The sequence below is a fragment of the Python bivittatus genome, unplaced genomic scaffold, assembly GCF_059951505.1.
Source record: "Python bivittatus isolate LINGU-HERP-01145 unplaced genomic scaffold, Pbiv_v1 ctg000020_np1212, whole genome shotgun sequence".
Classification (NCBI taxonomy): Eukaryota; Metazoa; Chordata; class Lepidosauria; order Squamata; family Pythonidae; genus Python; species Python bivittatus.
In genome coordinates this window covers 14,431,134-14,454,598 of record NW_028277030.1, presented here as the reverse complement: position 1 = coordinate 14,454,598, position 23,465 = coordinate 14,431,134, and the positions used below count along the sequence as shown (strand labels likewise).

The following is a 23,465-nucleotide window of genomic DNA, read 5'->3' as shown; positions in this document are numbered from 1 at the left end:
TTACAAATCAGGGTTGGGAAACCTGTGGCCATAGAAACACCTATGGACCCAGTCTTCCTTTTTACACTTCCTGTATACTTCTGTGATCAAAAATCAGTGTAAACCCTAAGAGTTTTTAAATTAGTTTAAAAAACAGCAGAGAACTTCCCTTCCCCACAAATGAGGGAAAAAAAATAGAAAATTCCACCACTACTCACACAAGTGATGTGGTTCTGCCGAATTCATATGACCACTTCTCCTAATGTGACACTTGCTCCCCTAGAAAATGTTTCAGACAAACCTGACCACCAAAAGGTGGTCCACTTGTATCAGGAGATCAGAATCCACTGTAATTTGCATCTGTTGCTAGTCATTATTATTAAAGATAAATTCCTGTCTTATTATCTGCTTATCTAACTTAGCAAACTTAAAAATGGGTTGAGTAATAAACAGTGGCTGAAAAAAATGTAAAACCTGCTGCTGGTGAGCAACTGGCTAACCAACAGTTTTCTGCTTTGTTGGTTTGAGCGTGTGATTTCCTGTTCCTTTCTCAGATTAAAAATTGGAAAGATTCATGTGTGCCCAATTAATACATGCTTTTTCCAATGTCTTTCACTTGGATCTATGAGCCCCAGAGAAGCAAGGAAGCAATATCATGGAATTTATCCCTGGTGGTTTTTTTTGTTTGTTTCTTTTACGTTCTGGTTGGACTGGGAAGCCACAGAGAGGGTGGTTTTTGTTTTTATGTTTTGTATCTTCTACAGGCAAGAGGGCAAAAGCAGATATTCAGGAACAACCGTTATCTTAAACTCAGTAAAGTTAATAGTGGCTGTTCAGCTTATCACCCCTCTCTGCAATGTAGCTTCAGGCCTAGACACCGAGTTATGGAACCACCATCCTTGGCCAGTGTTCTTCATCCCTTCCAATCTTAATAAAGTGTGGGAGGAAGGAGGAAGTTACATGGAGATCAATAAAATGGAATATGGTCAAACATCTAGTTCATTATCAGTGTGAGCCTATGCTTTCAAGAGCTTGTTCTCATGTGTGTTAGCTCAAAGTTGCTGAATTCCAGAGAAATATAGCAGAATAATATTACAGGAAGGAGATATGTAGGATGGTTGGTCACCTTCCTTTTCTTATTCTTTATGTTTTGATGGTTTTTCTTTTTATCAGAGGGGCAAAGAGCAGACCGTATCTAACTGTTGACCAGATGATGGAATTTATAAACTTCAAGCAGCGAGACCCACGGTTAAATGAAATTCTCTATCCACCCTTGAAGCAGGAACAAGTTCAGCAGCTGATTGAAAAATATGAACCCAATAATAATTTGGCAAAGAAAGGTCAGTAATTGCCATTTTCTTTTGTGTTACAGTTCTGGCTCCAAATAGTTACAGTGGACAGATGTGTCTTGTGGCACGCACCAGTTCATATTTAATTACATTTCTAACATGCCTACTTAAGATTTTACAGTAGTTACAGTTTAAATATATTTGTTGAGTGAACAAAGCAGGTTAAGCTTCCCTGTTGCTTTTCATTTCATAGGATAGATAATTCAGGGCAATGTAAACATAATCACCAGGACAATAATTAACTTACAGGAATTTGAAAACTCTGGCGGGGGGCAAATGTGGGAGGGAGATGATCTAGAAAAACATCCTCATATCACTGAGCTGCAGCAAAAGAATTCTGCTGCTTGATAATGCCAGTGGTGGTTTTAGTACCATCTTCTCTGCGCTGATAAGGTGGTAGTTATGCTAAGTGGGCTTCTGAACAGATAGAAGTGCATTCCGTCATCTCCTGGGAAAGGTTCTTTTAAGGAAATCGGTAATAATTTCATTGGCAAAAGCTGGGCTTTCCGCCAAATTCTGTGCTTCAATTCAGTTAAGGATATGCATTGCCCAAGTCTGGAGTTTTAACATAATGTTGTATTTATGCAGGATTCTGGTTTTATTCTCATTAGAGTATTCTGCAGGCTTCCTTGCTTATAAAACGATCATTCCATTGCAATAATATAGAGGCACAGGCTGATTAATTATGGGAGGGAAAGCATCATTGAAGGGGAGCTAATTAACAAAAGGCTAATTCAACTATTCTTCTGCCTTTCGTTTTTGAGACTTACTCAGCCAAAATGGCTTAATTTTAGAACTAAAGTGGAATTTTACACATAGCTTTGTTTTTCTCTGAACACTTTAATTTCCCAACAAGTGGCTGATTTTTTTTCCTCCAAAGTCCTGAAAAGGACTTTATAAAGTCCTGAAAAGTCCGGAAAAGGACTTTGTACGTTAAATAGGAGTGTTCCTAGATATGTTCTTGTCTGTCCTTCCTTCCTTCCTTCCTTCCTTCCTTCCTTCCTTCCTTCCTTCCTTCCTTCCTTCCTTCCTTCCTTCCTTCCTTCCTTCCTTCCTTCCTGTCAGTGGTGTTGACTCCTGGTGACTGCCTGAACTAGTCCCTGCAGTTTTCTTGGCAAGATATTTTCAGAAGTGGTTTGCCATTGCCTGCTTCCTAGGGCTGAGAGAGAGTGACTGGCCCAAGGTCACCCAGCTGGCTTTGTGCCTAAGGTGGGACTAGAACTCATGGTCTCCCAGTTCCTAGCCTGGTCCTTAACCCCTACAGCAATTTGGCTGTCTTATCTCTTTCATTATACACTAACAGAAAAGCACCTCCCTGCTACTACCTTAGATAAACCAACTTTAAAAATAAAGAAAAAAAATTCCCATTCTTGTCCCATCCTCCCCCTCCTCTCCCCCCTCCCCCCACCCCAAGACTGAGCTGCTCTCCTGCCGCAGACTCCATGATTTTCTTCTTTTTTCCAAACCATTATGACTGGAAATTATGGAAGTTTAAGTCCCATATACCTGGCGTGCACCTGGTTAGAAAACTCTAAGCTAGTATGATTAAGCAGAAAGAACAATCTTTGTCATTGTTGGCCTATCCTTGACATTTGCAGTTGGTACAAAATGTGGCAGTGAAGCTGCTAACTGGTACAAGTAAGATAATTGTTTGGAATGGTTTGTACAGTTATTTCCCAGCCACAGTTTCAAAACCTAAATGGTTTAGGGCCTAAGGGTTTGTTATGAGCCTGTCTAGTTCTTAATATCAGAGAGGCCTTTTAGAAGATGTCCTGCTATCAGACTCAGGTGTTTTTGGCATCTAGAAGAAGACTTTCTGTGCTGCTCCCAAACTGGAATATCCTCCATGGGGAATGGTGTTTGGCCCCTGTTTCCTCAATGTTTAAGAAATTGGTAAAGATCCAAGCTGTCAACTATCAGACGATTTTAGTATTTATTTTATTGTTATTTTCAAACTGGATTTTAACTTCTTCTATTCTGCTTTTGTTTTAAAATTTTGTAAGCTGTTTTAAGTGCCCACCAGAGCTGAAGGGTGGGGGAGGGAGGAGGCTATGAATCAAATAAAGAAATACATACACTTTTTTTTAAATTGTGGGTAATACAACTCAGGAATTACAACTGGAATATTGATAAAGAAAAGGAACTCTGATTTTTAAAAGTTTTCTGCATAGCTCCTTGTGAGCAAGATCAAGGTGAGGTAATTTATTGTAGCTTTAACATAGTTATTTAATTCACTGAAATGTCAACTAGAGTCAGAGCTTTATTTACCACATTATCCCACATATATTTTCAATGGGGCATACTCTGATGAAAGTATCATACGCATAATTTCTGGTATTGGCAAAGTCAAATGAAAAGAGCTGTGCGTGCTAATAAAAAACAGGTCACACTACATTATACAAAATCCTCGTGGAATTTTAATATGGCAACGGAACAGAGACAAGAGCAGTATGGTATCTTCAACTCAATGTAGGTGATGATAGATCTGTTCAGGTCTGGGGAACAATTTTGGACTATGAGCTATAATTTTTCTCTTGCATTGAACCAAAATAATTATGGGAAAGGGACATCTTTACTGGGGCCAGATCTTGCATATATAATATTGGAAGCGTAACTTCCAATCCTGCTTATAAAAATGGATATTGTTCACGAATGCTGTAATCTTGACATAAGACATAGAACCTGCCCTCAATCAATTCATATTCCAGTCCAGGACTAAGAATCGATGCTAGCTAGGGTTGCTGAGAGTGGTAGTTCAACAATACATTGAGTGAAGAGTTGCACAGGTCCAATTATATTGAGCTTTCTTTTCCTACCATGCAGTACAATTGCACACATTTCAGTCTTCTCTGTTTAATATTTTATTTTAGTTTCCCTCTGTACTTGATGCTTTGTTTAAGTACACCAATTTTTTAATGATCCAGGTTACTGTTGTTTTAGTACAAATGAAAGTCAATGAGTGCAAGCTTTCAGTGATGCACCTAATAAGAAAAAGCAGTTATGATCCTGCCTCTTCTCAGTTGGAAGGAAAGATCCTGCTAATATCTCAGTTCTGCTGTGGACTGTATAACTCAGTTGCAATAAGTATGCACAGTGTCATGTATACAACTTTTGTTCCACTACTTGTTGGTTTGTTATCTGCCTTTTAAGAAAGGGAGGCTCAGTAATGATCTATAAAGGCCATTAGTTGCCCATGCACCTATGCTTTCCAAGTAAGGAGTTGGGTAGGTCAAAAGGGGTAATAGCTTCATGTAGATGACCTGCTTGTGATGAAACTTTGTTGAATCAGCATAAATGAAGGGTGAGGTTACCTGCTGTAAGTATAACAAAATAATAAGCTTGGCCATCATTTGAGTTTCAATGCTGTGCTGAACTCTCTTCAGGTATGTATGGTAGGTCAGCTGGTCATACTGAATCAAAGTCCTCTGCAACCTTAGTAGTAAATCTTAAGATTTCTTCTAAGGGAACATGATCTTCCTGTTCCATCTCCATAAGCTGATACAATCTGTTTCTTCGGAGGGTTCTAAGTGTTCATCAAGGATTTTCCAAGGGAGTCGTGATACTAGACTGCAGCCATTTTATGTGATATAAGCCTAGTACAAATGCATGGCACTGATTACTTATAGGAAGCTGTTCCAAAACTGTGATTATTGCCAGTCCCCCTCAGTTTTATGGTAATAGCAGTTTCTATTTAATAATCAGATTGTTTAATATTTTTTAATCAGTGATTTTGAGGCTAGCTTCAAATGCCACACATCTATGCTTCTGGGAATGGCCACATTTTAATTCTTCAAAAGTCTGTTCTGTGCTTCAAATTGCATTTGGCTCTGTTTAAAAAATATCCATTTGTGGATTTCTTACAGAAGACAGGAATCTTTCATTTCATAAATCCTGCTTCTGACTTAAATCAAATTGAGGGGTTTTTCCCCCCGCAAAAATCCAAATAAGGCCTAAACCCAATCTTGTTGATTGGCATGTATTCCTAACAGGCAACATATTTTACATGCAATTGAATTACATATTTGAATTTGTAGTAATTTGAATTAATAGTAAACATTTGTACTCTGGAAGCATTTTTGTTGTTAAATTTGTTTCTAAAGTGGTGGGTCAGAATTACATGCCCAAACTGAGCTGTGATACTATCTCAGTCTTTATTTAACCCTTACCTTTTCCCGGTTAAAACACTGCCAGTTTATACAGAGCTTAGCCGTACTCTTATAAAGCTCCGTTTGTGAAAGGAAACAAAGCCCTTGCCAGAGGCGACTGCATCCAGTTTGATGGGTCTCTCTCCTTGACAGCAGGCCACATTAGCAGAAGTGCAAAGCATGGGAGGCCCTGTTTTTCCGCTTGGAATACACCTTAATAATGCAGCACTATTTTCAATATAGTGTTTGATGTCAATCACATCCCACATAAGTCATGCTTCATACTAACTGAGGCCCCCATGAAAGCACAGTTTGCAGGGCCAAGCCCACTGCAAAGAGAGCTTGGTGACTTTTTAGAAGAGTCCACATGATGTTTCTCAGCAGAATCAAAGGAGCCACAAGCTAAAAATGCTGATAGCTGCCTTGAAGGAGGGATTTGGCATTTGTACCTGCTGACTGATAATGACCAGTCTGACACTGCAGCTGCCTCCCTACAAGCAATAGCATCATGCTTGGATGGGTGTCTGTTGCATCAAACTTAAGGGCTAGTCACGTTTTTATCAGTTGATGCCAGTTTATCTGTTGTGGTTCTATTTAGATCAGAATACCATAATATTAGTTATTTATTCTTTGGTAAACTCTCAGCTGGCTTATCAGAACAAGTGGACATGGGTTTCAAATAGGTTCAGAAATTTCATTTCTAAATAGAGCCCTAAACTGCCCTAAATAGAGCAGCAAAGATATCAAGTGGAATGGGTAGATCAGATCCCAGGATGGCAATGTATCCATCAGCTACACTGGCCACCAGTCAATTTCTGGGTCCAGATCAAAGTATTGGTACTAGCTTGTAAAGAACTGGACATCTGTGCCAGAGTATCTGAAAGAAGAGCACCTCCCATATCTGCTTGGACATTGGAGAAGACCACCTCTGGATGCTCCTACCAAAGAAGGCAATGGCTGCCAAAGGAGGAGGCTTCCTCAGTTTCACTTGTCTTAAGCCTTCCTCAGGGAGGCGTGCTATTATTTCTTCTTGATCATTTTTGGGGGTTTAGGATTAGGGCTTGGGGTGACTCTTTTGGGGTCACTTAAGACTTCCTTCCTCTGCTTAAGCATTTTTTTTTTCATGAGCCTGTATTGTAGTTTAGATATTAAATGCCTGTGCTGCAACAAGATAATCATCTTTTTTTCAGTGTTATTTACTGATGTATTTTCCTGTTTTATTTCCTGTGTTACTTACTGATTCTTTTACTAATTTATTCACCACGTAGTAGTAAAATACTGCTGTGTTTTATTATTTATTCTTCTTAAGAGTTCTGTGGTTCTGCCCAGAAAATTCCCATTTTTCATATAATAATTATATGAACAGGGCTTACCACATGAGGAAGAAATTTATTTTCACATGATCATATATATTGGGATAAAAATGGCATGAAACAGAGCTTCCTCACATTCCTGCATTCTCTATTATTTTTCAAGTAGATTGCTGCTAAGCTGATCTCATTTTTCATATATATATGAAAATAAGCAAAGCATCTGGTATTTCTAATTAAGCTAAACTTTATAAGAGTGGTTTAGATTAGTTATCCAGAGCCAATCTCACACTTAATTCAGGTCATTACTAATTGCTGCTTTAAATGTCCACAAATGGAAGTCTACCTGCTTCTGGGACGTGAAATGGACCTTGACCTCGACCTGGATCTTGATCGAGACCTGGGGTTAAAAAAAAAGGAAAAAGGAATTCAATCCCATGGTGCTCCAGTTCCTGGATATTCATATAGGTCAAACAAACTATGCAATTATTCCAGATTACTTGGATAAATAGTAATATTAATGTACTGTTTAAGTTTAGAGAGGCAGCCATAATACAGAGGTGACCACTGATAGTTCCAGGGGTTCCAGGAATAAATAAATAAATAAATACACACACACACACACACACACACTTTTTATAGAGATGATATCAGCTCTAATAAGAACCTTGACTTGTGTTTAGATAAACTTTGTTTGCCATAATCATCTCTTTCAAAATATGCTGAGGTCCCTATTTTGTACTGATTCTGGTGTTCAAAATAACTTTGGGTAGGCTGTGTCTTACATGAAGTCATAAGAGAGTTTTCTGTGTCCTGTTGAAACTCTAGAGTTAATGCTTCACATGAATGTTTTCTAAGCATTCAGTTTATTAAGAAAGAAAGGGGAATCTATTTTCTCAGTCTACTGCAGTGCTCAGAGTTGTTTGTTATCACTAGATATAATCTTTGAATACTTTCTGTATCAATAGACAATAAATTAACTTCCATTTCTTTACAGCAAGTGTGCCTGTTAATGAGGTTAAGTTATGAGTTTAATCAAAGCTTTTATTGTAATGTGAAATCCTCATGACTGTTTATGTAGCAGTTCTCTTTCTGCAAATAGCTAGAAGCTAAAGCACTTCACATTAGTTAATTAAAAAGATCAAGAAGATAAGTTTGAAATATAAAATGAAACATCTGTGCTACGGGTTAACAAATAGCAAGAGATTTGTAGTTCATGCTACAGAAATAGGCAAGTCTAGCTTTAGTATTTTTGATGGTGAGATTTGTTCCTTTTTACTGCTAGCTGTGTTTTGAAAGGGTAGAAATTAAGGCTGGATTTTCCAACTCAAATGATAAGAGAGTTTGCTTTTTCCTCACTGATGTATAATTTCTTCTGTACAGAAAGGAGAGTACTGCCTCCCATCAAATCCTTCTGTTATTTTAGCACTTCTTACCTGCAGTTGTGTGGAGGTCTTGACTCTTTGGTTCCTTGTAACTGTTTTCATAAAGTCCCTGGAATGAGAACATGACCTCTTTCCTTTCATTGATTATCTTGTTGATTCCTATGGAAGAGAGGTTTCATTATTTGGCACCCTCTAGATAAAGTGTTAACATGCCTGGACGGCAAATTGGAGAAGAATGCTATATTTATTTTTATTTATGATTTAAATTTATATGGTTACCCATTCAGCACATGACTCTGGGTGGCTAATAGTCAATTTTAATTAATAATAAAGAAAAAGCTATTTAAAAATAAATTTAAAGCAACACAACACACTTGGAGCAATGCAGTAACATATATAACCAAGAACACCAAGGTGGGCTCACCCAACAGCATGGCCCAATGCCCTATTTTCTACTTGCTATAGAAAATAAATATGGTATATTTTGCTAAAAATATAACATTTCACTTAATTTTCATTTTAGCTTTTTCATTGTTTGATCCTGAGTATCTTTCTGGAAAGATATGAATACAGAAATCAGTTTTTCTCTTTACTTTTGATAGTATGAAGGCCTCTCTGTTTCTGGTAGTATGAGTCAGTCTCCTTCAAGCAGGCAGCATCCATGTGATGTCAGTGGCCAATGTCCTTCCTTCAAGCAGGAAGCATCAGTACTAGGTCACAATGGTCAGTCTGTCTCCTTCAGGCAGGTGACTATGGTGTGAGGTCACAATGGCCAGTCCCTTTCCTTCAGGCATATAACATCTGCAGTACATCACCATGGTCATTGGCTTGCCTTTTTTGTTCAGGTAGACAAAATCCATTGAGATGTCTCTCTTCTTCAGGTAGGGCACTACGGATAATCTTTATGTGTGTGTGTAATGTGTATTTCTATATGTTTCATATAAGAGAAGGAGCCTATGGATCCGGTATCTCTTAATAAGAGGGACAGCTCAAGGATGACTCATGTCTGTCTCATTTAAATAGCAGTAGAAAGTTAGAAGGGAAGAAGAAGAAAAGAATTATCATGCAGATCCTTTTTAATGGGCCAGATTGCCAGTGCCAATTACCATAGTCTTTACACTTGGAGATGTTGTTTAAGGGAGTACCACATCAACACTGATAGATAGACAACTGCCATATTTCCTCAACATGCCATTTTGAAGCTTATTCAACAGCATCTCTTTGCTTGAGATTACTAGAAGGAAAGACATTTTTCAAAAACTTTCTCCAGTTTGCTTTTCTTTATAACTAGCTTAAAAACAGCCAGTATCCTACGTCAGTAGCAGCTTTTGATGAGATAGAGAACATTGAAGTGAGAAGCACCATCTTAAGAGCACAAGATGGAGTGATGGCTCTTGGATTACTCATATGCCACATGGGCATCGCTTGAATATAAAATGAGCTCACTCTCTGAACTATTTTATTTTAGTTTATTTTTATTGCAGCTACTGTAGTTACGCCTCAGGAAATATTAGATTGTGAAAAAATTGCTAAATGACTGACCCACAAGCATTTCAGTAGGCCAACAATAGTTTACAAAGTAGTTGTATGTGGACTTGGGAAGAAGGAGCACAGACTTGGATCCACTGCCATTCTGGAACCTCACTGCTTCCATTGATCAGGACAAAAAAAAAGCTACTGGTGATGTTTTGCTGGACATTCAGCCTAGCAGTTTATTTTATTTTATTTTATTATTTTATTATATTTTATTTTCAGTCTATGCCCAAATATTGTGTCTCCCCTGTCCTAGCAGTGTCCTAGAAAATGTTCCTGGCAGGCCCTTTCACTCATGAAATATCTGGCAGATGTAACCATGATGCCAGTAAGTAGCACAGCTGCAGAACTGAATGGTTACTTCTCTCAATTCCTTTATAGCAGTAAGTCAGGGGAAGGTAGTATATTTCTCTTTGGAAGCATTTACCTTTTTATTGTTGGATTGTGCAAGTTGTAACCGTCTTAAAGAGAATGCAATGTATAGATGTGAGTATAAATTATTAACAGACATTAGATTATTCCCAACAGGGCATGGTAGGCCCAAACAACTGTGGATTTAATTTATTGCTATTAGTGTGTTGAAGTTCCTCTTAGTTTTTCATCTTTATCTAACACTCTCATGCCAGATCATGAAGGATTTCATGCCACAATAAAAATGTTGCCATTGTTTGTTCTTTCTAGTACGGTCTCCCAGGAGACATTAATAATCTCATCATCTCATTATTTATTGCCAGAATGTAGTAAAAAGAAGGTAACTTTTTTTAATTGTAAGCCACCCAGAGTCACGCTCTGGAGGAGATGGGTGGCATATAAATTTAATAATAAAAAATAAAAAATAAACTTCTGCAATCAGCTGAATTGCATTTGCAATTGGAAAATATGTAAACATTTTCTTTAATTTTGTTGAAGTTAATGTTAGTTGAGGAAGCATCGAAAGGTGCTTTATCTGTGTTCAAATAAGATGTTAAGTCAGGTTTTTGTACCAGAAAATGAGCAGTACCCCCTCAAAAATCCTAGATCTCTTTATCTATAGTTTATTTGCTGTCTCATCTGAACCATTGACTTTGATGTATTCCTCTTAGAACAACCCAGGGTCAGAAACCAAAAACTGGCCATGGCTTTTAATTTAGGCTTGTTGGAGATGAACAAGCCAGGGGGCATAGCAACCTATGTTGACAGTAAGCATACTTCAGATGCAGCCATCTATATATTCAGACATGGGGGAGCCAATTGGAATGATATGTGCATTATTACATTGCCTATTCACAGATAAGCCAGAATTCTGAAGAATTTTAATTGGCCTGTGATTTAGATGCACCCATAGTCTTTCAGTGCGCCCATCTCTCAGTCAGTAATCAATATATTTTTCTGATGTTAAATATGAATGCTTTTGAAAAACGTTATACACAAAAAGAAGAGATTGTTTTCTGAAAAGGCAGGGTATGTTCATAGGAACCTTCTGCTTGGGCATGTGTCAGAATCTCAATCTGAATATTTCAATTCTGATGAGTATCAGAAAGATAAAATTATACTGGGAATTTTGATGGCCTTCCGGAGAAGAATGGAATGAAACCTTGCAAGTTTTGCTTGAGCTGTGCTTATATAATTTGAGAGTCGCTCTGACCATCCAAAGGTCGCAAAATAATAAAGGAAGAGAGTGATGGAACAGAGGTGCCTGAAGAATCCTAGCGATGGAAGTTAGCCTTCAGAAACAACATCCCATAGTGATGGCGAAGGCTTACAAAAAACAGTGGACAGAGATACAGAGAGCAAGCCCTTTATAGAAAGAGCTTTCTATTTCCTCTCAGTGCCATAGCCTAGATATCACTATCATCCCCGGAAAAGACACAGCATCTTTAATGCAGGTGCAGGTGTGTGGCAGTAGACACTCCGCATCACATGTGGCCCTTCAAATCTGGATCTCTGCACACCCTGGTAACTAATTTAATTTTAGTTATTGCTAAGGAGAAAAAGACAACATGACTTTTGATTGGTAGCTCTTTGTCTTAAAAGCACTCCCAGCAAAATGGATTCCTTTTAGTAGACAAAAACAAAAAATGCTAAATATAATCCTCCCACCCAGAAAACATGAGCAGCATTTCAGCCTCAGACAGAACAATGTAGAGACAATCTAGATGATATCAGTGGGATTTCCAAATGTTTGGTGGGAAAAAAAATGTAACAAAGGGAAGCCAAACATACAATTTTTGTTTTTTGGAGTACAGGGTTTTTAACTGTATTTTTTATATTGTATGAATGGACTCAAGATGCTTTTGTATTGGAAACAGTATATATTTAATAATTATAATTTTGCCATGTCAATTTGTGTGCTAAATAATGGGGGTGCCATATTAATTTAGGTTTCTATTGTACCACCTTCAACATTTGTTCCCTACCCATAAGCGAACATCATAATTTTAGGAAGTCTAACAAGATTTGACCAACAAATGTAGCTATCCCTGAGCAGGAAGAAAAAAATAAACCTTTGATTCACTTTTTGCCATGACCTGAAGCTTGGATGGAAAAAAAATAATTAAGTTGCTTGTGATTAGGAATTAAGAACTGGGACAACTGCAGAGAAATGGATTTAGGTAGCCTGCAGAACATCCTACCTGTGGAATAAGAGAATGGGAGGTGGGTTTTTTTTTTTAATGATATTTTTATTTTCACCTGTATCTGAAATTCTCACAATTTAGCAAAGCATTCATACTGTCTTGAAAATATTTTTTTTAAAGAACAGGCTATATAAATTCCATGGATATTTTACTGAGGCATTTTAAATCCCTTCCTCGAAAGAAAAGAAACAGAGGGAAGAAAGAAAGGATTTTTTTCAGCTTAACAGAAAGAAGCTATTCTTTAATAAATGATTAAAAAGTATGCACATTAATGTTTTGAATAATTCATGTGCGTATAAGTGTGTGTGTATATAAATAGATTGCAGGAATTTTCTTAAAATAAGCTCATCTGCTACCCTACATTTTTGTTAAGTACAGAAGTATGTATGAGCAAATCAGAGTATTCACTCCCCAGCTACATTGCACAAGAAATCTTGCTATTCATTCGTCTGTGTTCTATGCATTTATAGAAAGAAGCTTAAAATGAATGACTCAGGTGGAGAATAAAAATAACAGTATGTTATTAAGCTAAGCATGCAATCTTTTCTGTGTTTATGTATTTCAGGCTCTCTTCTACTGTAATGTATATTAAATTCACATACATATATTTATCTTTTTGATGCTATAAAAGGAATTAGCAGTCATCAATTTCATTGAGGGTGCTTCACTTGTAGCTCTAGCCACCGATCTGAAGGTTGTGGGTTGTTCTGAGATCAAGCAAGACTTTGTAAGAATGCTACTTACTGGTTTATTCTGACCACGTGATGTCACATGAATGTACTAGGTTGTGATATTTCAATTTTGGGAAGTTTTACATGTAAAAATGTAAAAAAAAAAAAAGTTTTCACTTTTTTTTTTTTAATGTTTTGCTTCTACTGAAAACTGGATTTGCTACCAAATTTTGATGGTGTGATTTTTGTGGGCTTTGGGAACTGCAAAAAAGAGGCTTGATGACTTTTGCCCATTCTTGCTCGAGTCATTGTTAGGTATGGCCATTTTAGAAAAGGACTCCATTTCTGTTAGGTTTGTTGTTTCTGAATTTTGAGAGTTTGTTTTTCTTTTTTTTTCCAGAAAAGTGTTTTAACATTCTTGATTCTGTTGAGGGACCTTGCCAACTTGTCGTGTATTCTTTCAGCTGAATGCAGATTTCTTCAGGTGTTCAGGCCATGATCAGGAATGGAGTAGAAATCACATTTATTCTGCCTTATTGTTGTCTTATGATGGGCCCTGCTACTCTCCACCTCTTGGGAATGCAGGCTTATGGCATGGCTATTTCTGCACTGAGCTACTGAGTCATTAGAAACCTTGTTCTTCCAAGGTTCAATATATCCTGGGGAACTTCCATGAGGAGGCTGCCAGTTACAGACATTTGCCTTCCTAGCACATTATCACTGATGAAGATGTAATGAAAGGTGCTGGATCAGCAGGCTTATACCCTCTCATCCTCTCATGCAGTGATAATCCACATATACAATGAAAATATGTTGGTGAGAATATTGAAAAGAGCTATAGTAAGGGACATTAAACAGAGCCTCTGGCTGGGAAATGCTCCATCCTGCTGCTTGAAAGCAATGCAACCTTTCTAATCCATAGATGTGCATCCTTATGAAGAATGCAGGAGATTAAGAAGAACACCAGGAAGCTGCATCAAGGCACAGCTGAGAATAACACATCCCTTAATCAGATTTATTCATATGTAAACCTCCTCTGTTTTATGTCCAGAGCAGTTGTGAAGCTTGCCAGCCATCCTTGAGCCAGCTGGGATGTTCACCAGCCTCTTATGCCAGATTTTAGGAATGTTTTTGAATATGTAATTTCTGAAATCTTAAGTTCAACCAAAACAGACTAGCTGGAGAACAATTTTCAAACTTGTTTCTGCATCAGAGAATATGTTTATTTCCTCTGTTGACCGATTGCCTGGATGGAAGCCAAACTAAAGTTGGCAGACGTCATTCTGTTAATCACATGAGTATGTGGGGGCATTAGGGTTGCAGCACTGTGACAACACCATCATTGTGACTGTTACTAGAATCAAGATAGTGCAGTCAGTTTGTGGTATGATTAGCAGGACCCAGTCATAGATTTCTAGGAACCTTCTTTTTTCTTGTGAAGAAGAAAGTTATTCTGAAACTCTCCCGTTAAACTGACTGTTCCTTTTTTTTTGGCAACTAAAATAAAAATGCTAAAAGGAGAAATGTTAAAGTCATGTTGTATGTGTGGTTTGGTTATTTCTTTCTCTCTCTCTCTTTGACCTTCCCAAGCAGTGGTTATTAAAGAAATCTGATGAAAGTATCAGGAGTTCTTCCCTTGCAATCAGAACCTTACCTTTTATGACATTTGGGGCACTGAGCAACTGGCTGTTTAATACAGACTGAGGAAAATATAGCAGAGCTAGTATGGTTGACTTAGATAAAATTGACCTTTATTTCTCTACATCCAACTCTTAGAAGTCCCAACCAGAAAAGAACTTGGCCATATTTGCTGGGATTTCTTGGAATTGTAGTCCCAACACATCTGGAGAATATTAGGTTGAGCAAGGCATTAATAGATCAGTAGCAATAAAGGTGGAAGGAACCATAGAACCAACATTGCTGCTGATACAAGAAACATGTGTTGTCTTGCCTTATAGAACTATTAATCCAACTCAGCCTGTGAGCTGCAAGTGGAGCATGTGGAGCTAAAGGATATGACACTTGAATTTCTTTTCTCCCAGGACAGATATCAGTGGATGGATTTATGAGATACTTAAGTGGAGAAGAAAATGGAGTCGTTCCACCTGAAAAACTGGATTTGAATGAAGATATGAGCCAGCCCCTGTCTCACTATTTTATCAATTCCTCACATAATACCTACCTCACAGGTATGAAAAAATAAGTTCTTTGGATTTTTGATGATGTTCATGTACCGTGTATTCAAACCTGGAAGGATACCTGTTGAGATGACTGGGTACCGTCCAGCAATGTCCATGGGGGAGGTCAAGGCAAGATGGTGGATATGGGATTGTGATGCAAGCCCTGTCCTCTTTGTATGAACATACAACAATGCATGTATGAAGTGCATGGAGCTTGTATTCTGGAGCTTGTATCTCTTAGCCAAGGCTGCCCCTTTGCCCATTTTGACACACACACACACTGCAGAGCCTGTTGGTATTGTCTATTTTTTTTTTAAAAAAATGGTGTTTTCAGTCTCCTTACTCCATAGAAAGTGATGAGCAATCTTGCCTATGGTGTGAATGGGTCATTTCAAACTAGTTAACATATGGTTGATGCAAACAAGGTCACCATTCATCTATGTTGTGGCCTCTTACAAATTGAGCCTTGGGCCATTTTCACTGCCAGTTCTATCTGCCCACATCTCCTTTTTTCCCAGCCTTGCCCTTGTCTCAGGAAGGTCTTGGACATAAAACATGAATAATCTGCTGCTGCAAGCCATGATGACTTTAATTTTCAATCCTTTGGTCCTTGTTGAGCTTGTTTTAAATTAAGCCTGCACTTCAGAAGAATGTGTGTGCCTTTAGGCTTAGCAAGAACTTTGAGACTGCCATCCCAAATCCCTGAAATCATTTTTGAAAAGGTATCAGCTTTCCCAGAAGGTACAAGTAGGGCAGCACCCATTTCCCATTAACTGGGATAGCTGAGATGATGACTGGAATAGCTCAGCCAAGGGCTGAATGTAGAGGGAGGATCCTCATTCTTCATTCAGTTCAAGCTTGCCAAGAGGGAGAAGAACAGCAACTGTCTTGCATTTCTCTTTATCTTCTGTTTGCATGCTGTGTTGTGTCTTTACTTAATAAATCAAAGGGATTTAGGCCTTGTATATGATGTCTTGTAATATGCTGGTTCAAATACTGTTTAGTATTTTTATTTGGGACGTGCCTAGACTTATTTTTCTCCACTGTCACAGCCCTGTGAAATGTTGGGCTGAGAGAGAATGACTGGCCCAAAGTCATCTAGTGAGCTTTCTTGGCTAAGGGTGGACTAGAATCTGGGGTTCCTTTACCACTTCACATAACCACTACACCATACTAGCTCACAAGAAATAGATCCATTGTGGCAAATTAAACCTTGGACTCCTGGCCTTACCATACATTTAATAAAGTAATGTCTGAGAGCTTCTGAATCTTCTTTTATTTACTCATCATTTGGTGTGTCTTACAAATCAATACTCAAATGCTGAAGCTTCTCCTTGATTATCTTTTGAGATTGCATACAAGGAAGAGTTTTATATTTTACTGCTCCCACATAAAACTAAACCCCTCCCTACTGAAAGAAAGCAGCATGTCTGGAAACCCATATTTTCTCTACATTATTTCTGTTACTGACAAAGGATTCCTAATTCTGCAAGGAGGAATGTGTGAGCCAGTCATTTTTACATTCCTTATTTCTTGTGAAAACACATAAGCCACATTGGGTTCAAGGAGGCAATATGAGGATATAATTAACACACTCAAATATTATTTTTAAAATCTTTTTTCAGTAGGAGCAACATGAAGATATTGATAGGATGTCAATTATTATGAAATAAGGTTGTTTCATCTCTGTAAATTCAAATTTTGTAGAAATATGTTTTTGAGTGGGCATTTGGATTTGCCTTTGGCAAATCACAAAAAGCACTAGTGGGAATTAATGCAAAACCTAAATTTGGTTTGATTTTGTTTGTATTAAAAGTTAACAAAAATTAAATGTAGGTAATATAATTATCCTTCAGTCAGGTATTGAATAATTTCACTCATCTCTCACACTAAAATGATGGTTTGGAAACAAGATTTGGAGATCTTATGAATGTGTGTCCAAGGTTTTAGGGAGGCACGTGCAGCTGTGCCTTATTTTCAGAAGTGGTGAAGTTTTAAAGTGCAGGTCATGAATGACAAATGTTTTGCTTTTAGTTTTTACTTTCAAAGTCAAAAGCTCTGCCTGTTCAGCCAAGTGCTTAGAACACAAGGCATCATAGCAATTAGATAACCACAGCTATCTTGAATGCTAAGTGTACAGAAAAGCAGAGTTTCTTTGCCAAGCTCGTGTACCTCAAGTGAGTAGGATTCAAAGTTATAAATCAAGTTCAAAATTATATATTTAACTTGCTGGACTACAGATATGCGTTCCATCTTGCCTAGCAAGAACCTGCCAGAAATACTGGTTAAGCAAAGACATATAGGAACACTTGTGTGTAGACAGCAAAATTAATCTTCATGAAGGAATGCTTGATGAAATGCAGCTTTTTCTCTTGTTTCCCTTAGCTGTTTTTAATAGACCTTTTTAGTTTTTATGAGTGCAAAAGGTATATTATTTTGCAGTCGTTTTTATGTGGAAGTGAGTTAACTGGAACTTCCTTTGCTTATATGTGTGAGACAACTTGTACCTCTGTAATTAGAAGGCAGTTGGCCTTATTATTCAAAATGTGATTATATTTCAAAGTTCATGTTTAAGTATGAAAAATGTTGACTTTCCAACAGGGTGGAAATGTTTAGAAATAGCCACACAACAGTAATTAAGTCTCTTGGCTTAAGTCTAATTTTCTTTTACACAGAACACTATTATGTGAGAACAAGGGAAGCTTTGAGATCAGCAAGGTTACAGATTTATGTTGATGCTGAACTGCAGATTTTTTGCTTGGTGATCCGAGCTGAACATCCTGTATCTTTGATTGGCTTAACCCAAAGATGGCGAGAACTCCACCCAGATTCATGACTGCCAGTTCCTTGTCATGCAGTGACTAAATGTATAATTTTAGAAATTGGCCTTGGAACAGATGGTCCTAAATATTGTTTTAGTATAATTTTTTTGGCTAGGTCAAATTATAGTGTTTACTGCAAAGATGAATAACCAGAAGAACATCATTGTGCAAAAAACACCCTGTGCCCCACCTTTTAATGTTTAGCGTTCATTCACACACCAACAGAAAACGGAAACAGTGGCCTGAAGTGGAATTTAATCACTGCATTTCATAGATGCATTACTATGGCTGGCAGCATTTTATTTTCAAGTTGTAGCAGCTACAGTTGCATTGTTGGATTCACTTGACAAGAAGTATTCAGTTTTGTGGAATGAATAAAATATGCTGCTAAATTGTTATCTTCCTGGGTTAGATAGCCAAGTAAATATTAAATGGAAGTGAATTATGTCTGGTAGTAGAAGTTTCAGGAACATTTGCATGCACAATAGTAGCTTAAATACCATAATAAAAAGGTAGCCATTCTAAAAAAAAGACCAGTTTAACATGATTTCTAGATGATATACTGTATGGCTTTGCAGAAATAGAATAGGATGAAACATTTGCAAGAAAAGAACCAAGCTCAGAGAACCCCAAGGACTCCACAGTTCAACCCTGAGCTACACATATTCACCTCTATTGATAGGATCAAAGCAAGACTGGGGAATCTGTAGCTCTCTAGATGTTAGATTAATTCCCATCAACCCCAACTAGCAAAACTGAGTGTGATTGTTTCTTCAGTGAAAACCATTGACAAACTCTATCAATTTTATATATAAATGAGTAAAATTATTACCAGCAATAATGGGTATTATAATACTGATGGAAGGATCATCAATTCCCTGCTTGAGTTATAAAATAAATAGCTTTGTATTTCAGATGTGTACTGCGACTGAATGTTGTTCTTATACTGTTATATCAATGAATATACACCATACTTAACAGCAAATTATCAGTGTAGAAATTACAACTCAATGGCTATAAAAAGATGTAAAGGTCATTCTTGAGGTCAAAGGTCATTCTTCTTGAAGTATTTAAAGCTTATACTGTGAAGATGTTCCTTATCCTGCTTTGATTCCTCATTACCATTATCATGATCATGGCTGCCAAAAAAAAAAAAAAAGCGTGCCAAAAAGTGAAATGAAGAGAATTTTAGGAAGAAGTCTGCTAAATCTCAGAAATGGAAATAAACCACTATTAGACATGGGAAAATGCATTTACCCCTCTTGCTTACCTACTTATTGGGGTTTACATGTTGCTCCAGTCCAGCAGGGCTCTCAGTGGCTTATACTCCCTTATTTAACTTTTACATTAACGATAAAGAATCACGATAAGAAGCAATACCAAAAAATACTAAGAAAGAAACAAGGACCGCTGGCAAAGATAAACATCCAAGCACCACTAGGGTGGGGGTTCTAATTTAGGAAAGGATGTGCATTATGATTCCACACTATTTGTAGACAGTTTCTCAAAGTTTGTAATTTACTGGAACACCACCATTTATGGGTATGAGCAGATATGAGTGTTCTTAACACTGATAGAAGAGCTAGCAGTTTTTCTTCTTTCACAAAAGCGGGGTCGTACAGTCCCCAACATAAAATAGAGGGAGAAGACAGACAAGAGTTTTGCCATCTTAAATTGACTAAATATAAGTGTCTCATTGAAACTTACTTTGGAATTCTTGTATAATCATTTTTACCTTCCTTCTGATAAATGCCATTACCTGGAGCTCCTTGAGTGAAGTCTCCCAGTCAATATACACTGTCACCTTTCTAGTTGGCACAATGCAGGCACTAGTGTATTGGCTTGCAAGGTAGTAACTGGAGCATGAAGATGCTTAGGATAAGACTGGGCTTTGCCTCATCTATGGCGTGCTTGCCAAAATGTGCCAAAAGTGACTATTAGCAGGGAAAAGTGCATGTGGCATAAGTGCAACTAACCCTGATGACCAAATCTACTCTTTCTCTGTCTTACTAAAAAGCATTATGTGAAAACCTTGATTGACCAAAGCCATATGGATAATAGAGGCCAGTGCCTATCGGCCCATCTGGGAAGTATTTCTTAATCTTTTTTGTGCATGACTTATAAAGTTGTTTATACCAAAAGGAAATAATGTGATGGGTATATATGTATGCATACCTCTTTTAAATATTTTTAGAATAATGATCATAGCAGTTTTGTGCAATTTTAATATACAGTTAATTTTGTGCCATATATGTAATAAACTTAAGTTAATTAAACTAACTGAATACGCTTGAGTTAATTAAAGTTAATGGAACATTCTGTAATGATTTGCAGAAATTAGAAAGCTATTCAGGTAAATGCTTTGGGAGGCGGGGTTCTCCTACTGGTAGATGTCTTGTCCTACTGGTTCTTAATCTTGTATAGAGACATTTTATATCCAAGTCACTCAAGTACTAATATGTGAAAAGTCCATGTGGCTGTTCTGTACTGTACTGTCTGGAGGCATCTCAGCAGGCCTAAATGTTTGTGCCACTCCCATTCTCTGATCCAACTGAATGCCATTTGCTTTCAGGTGGAGGAAGCCACCTCATTTGTGCCCTTTTCACAATGTGTCCCTTCACAGTCTGGGGTGCTGGGATCAATAGAAAGAATGTCTCTAAATCCCATTAAGTTCCCTGCCTGTAAATCCACTCAAGTGCAATATTCCCAGCAGAGCAAAGGGGCTTGCTGGGGAAGAGATGGGAAAAAAATTGTAGTAGTTTGTCCAATACATATACCATTTTTCTTTCTTTTTTAAAAAATAATTTTTTATTATAAGAAGATTTTACAAAGTTTTTAAAAATTTCAGAAACGTTAAAGAAGTAGAGAATGAAAGAAATTGTAAAAGGGAAAAAAAAGTGAAGGATATCAAAAAGGAAAGAAAAAAGATATCTAAAGAATTGGCTTCTGATCTTCTTTGCAGCAGTTACAAACATAGCAATTATCAGCTCCACCCTCCTATATTGCATATAGGCTGGTGTGTAATGTGTTCTTTTTGTGTGCCAAGTGTCCCCCTTGTGATCTCCAGCGTTGTGTGGCAATTGATATAACCCCAAGAAACACGAGCTAAAGCTGAGTTACGATCTCACTGCAAGGGATCCATCCTGCTGCATGCGGTCATTGGGTACTCAGTTGTATGCTGTGTCTAAAAGGGCAGCAATTTAATTCTCTACATGGGTTGAAAACAATGAGAAATATCCTCTTTATGATACTGAGGTTAGTATAGGATTGTAACTTTGATGGGGACATGGCTGTGATTTGAAAGAATATAGAACAGGGTGTAAGTATGCTTATCCCCTGCACCTCCCATAACCTTTCCACAATTTTGCTTCTTGTATATCCATATGCTTGATGTGGCATCTGCTGATTTGGTATTTCTGCAAATCAAATGGCCTTTTGACCAGCAGTTCTTAAATATAGGCCTGCACAATATTACTCTACTAAGGAAAAACGCAGATAGCACACATGTATCCATAATGATAACGATTGCTGTCTGTTGAGCGCTTCTCTTGTCCCTTTCTCAAAAGTAGTCTTTTAAGTCCAGAGACATGGAGGTGATATCAGCTCTGTAAACACCTGATTTATAGCAGGCAAGTTCAGACATGATGGAAAGCCAAAGTTACTGTAGAAATCCTAAAGGATCTCCACCCAAGCCAAATGCATTCATGTTTTTCTTGAGTCGCTGGTTATGGTTTCCTTGTGTTAAAATAACAATGGAGCCAGTGACACAAGAATTTCTACACACTTGATCATGCAGTTAGTAAGTAAGTAAATTTATTGTTGTAACCACAGGTCATGACACATAACGTGCCATAAAATACAATAAAATAACAGTAAAATATTGTAAAATAAAGTAATAAAAAGAGTATTAGATGTAAAAAGGTTACAGCAAAATAAAGCCAAGGCTACAGCTAAGAACTTAAGTATTTCTTTCTAAGTTTAAATGACAACAGAGCAAAAGTAGCAACTTGATTGCTGACAGTTGGAAACACATTTGCAAGAAAATAGTTCAATTTTTCAAGATCGGAGCCCTTGAGTTCACCTACTGTCAATAATTTGCCCCTGATCTCTTTGTCCATGGGACAGTGGAGGTCAAAGTGGATAATGTCCTGCACTTGACCAATACCACAAGGACAGAGGTGTTGTTTGACAGGGAGCCTACAAAATCTTCCTTCAAGATATGCAGAGGGCATGGTGTACAGGGGAAGGGATGTCAAAGCCCTTCTCAGTGAAGCACTGGTTATGTTAACCAGGTACTGGGAGAGGCTTCTACGTTTTTTATAATGACGGTACCAAAACAAAAACTTGGATTACTGTACTGCAGTGGCATCTTTATTGGCATCTCTTTCAAAAAGCCTATATCTGATATTTTCTCTGTTCCAAGAGCTAAGGTCTCCTAAAGGTGGTAGGGAATACATTTGTAGATTGGGTGGCAAAAGTTTGATCCATTGGTTCCCAACTGTGTAATGGAGAAAACAGAGTTTGGCAAAATGGGATTTGTGCGGCTTTCTGGATTCTTATAGTGCCCCAACAATGCAAGGTGTATTCTAACAGCGATGGAAGGTTGCCCTACCTCCATCCTTAAGTAGGCAGTGGGGTTGCCCTGGGGGAGGCCCAAAATCTTCCTAATGATCGGGCAATAATCTTCTCATCCCATCCCCAGATCTCAGCCCATACAACATCTAGGCTATCCTTTTGCCTTGAAATATTTTAACTGCAGGGGCTACCAGTTGCTCTTCTTTAGAATAGAAAAAATTCAGAATAGCGCCCACTGTACGCTGGGCAGTTGCTAAGGCAATAGTTAAATGTGTTTTCCATAAAAGGGACTTATGAAAGGTGAGGCCCAGGTATCTAAAAGAGGGACATTGCTCTATTTGTTGGGCATTAATTGTCCATCTGTGTTTAATATTACTTCTGCCAAAAATGACTGCCTTTGTTTTATTATAATTTAACTTCAGTTTTTCCCTTTCACAGTAAGCAGCTAGTCTGGCCAATAATATTCTAAGGCCAATCTTGGTACAGGATATAAAAGCCATACAATCAGCATACATTTAACATTGAAATTTTCTGTCCATTAAGTGAGGGTGATAAAAAAATTGTGACTTCATGGCCACTATAATATCATTAATATAAATTTAAATAAGGGAGCGAGTAAACAGCCCTGTTTAACTCCTTTCTCCAATAAAATAAGGTCTGACAAGGACCCATGTGGGCCCATTCTTACTCTGGCTGTAATGTCGGTATGTAGTTCAATAATTAGTTTGAGAAGGCGTTTATTGATGTCTGTCCTTGCTATAGTTTCTCCCAGAATCGAGACCTGTCAATCGAATCAGAGACACAAGAATTTCTTGTGATGCAATTAGAAAATACTTTTTCACATTATAAAATCTTTAGGCAAACTGTCTTCTATTTTGGAAGCACTATTGCTCAACCATAG

At 37.6% G+C, this 23,465-nt stretch overlaps 1 protein-coding gene across 8 annotated transcripts in view; it reads left to right on the top strand.

Annotated features, from left to right (window-relative positions):
* Nucleotides 1–23,465, top strand: part of PLCB1 (phospholipase C beta 1) — a 454,738-nt gene that overhangs the window by 281,718 nt on the left and 149,555 nt on the right. For all 8 annotated transcript variants that reach the window (XR_015795036.1, XM_088134740.1, XM_088134715.1 and 5 more), the window contains 2 exons: nucleotides 1,153–1,319; nucleotides 15,030–15,176. Coding sequence is in view for 7 of the 8 variants with exons in the window: in XM_088134740.1 (XP_087990866.1) it covers nucleotides 1,153–1,319; nucleotides 15,030–15,176 (314 nt within the window). In the remaining variant the exon portion in view is untranslated. The remainder of the gene's footprint in view (nucleotides 1–1,152; nucleotides 1,320–15,029; nucleotides 15,177–23,465) is intronic.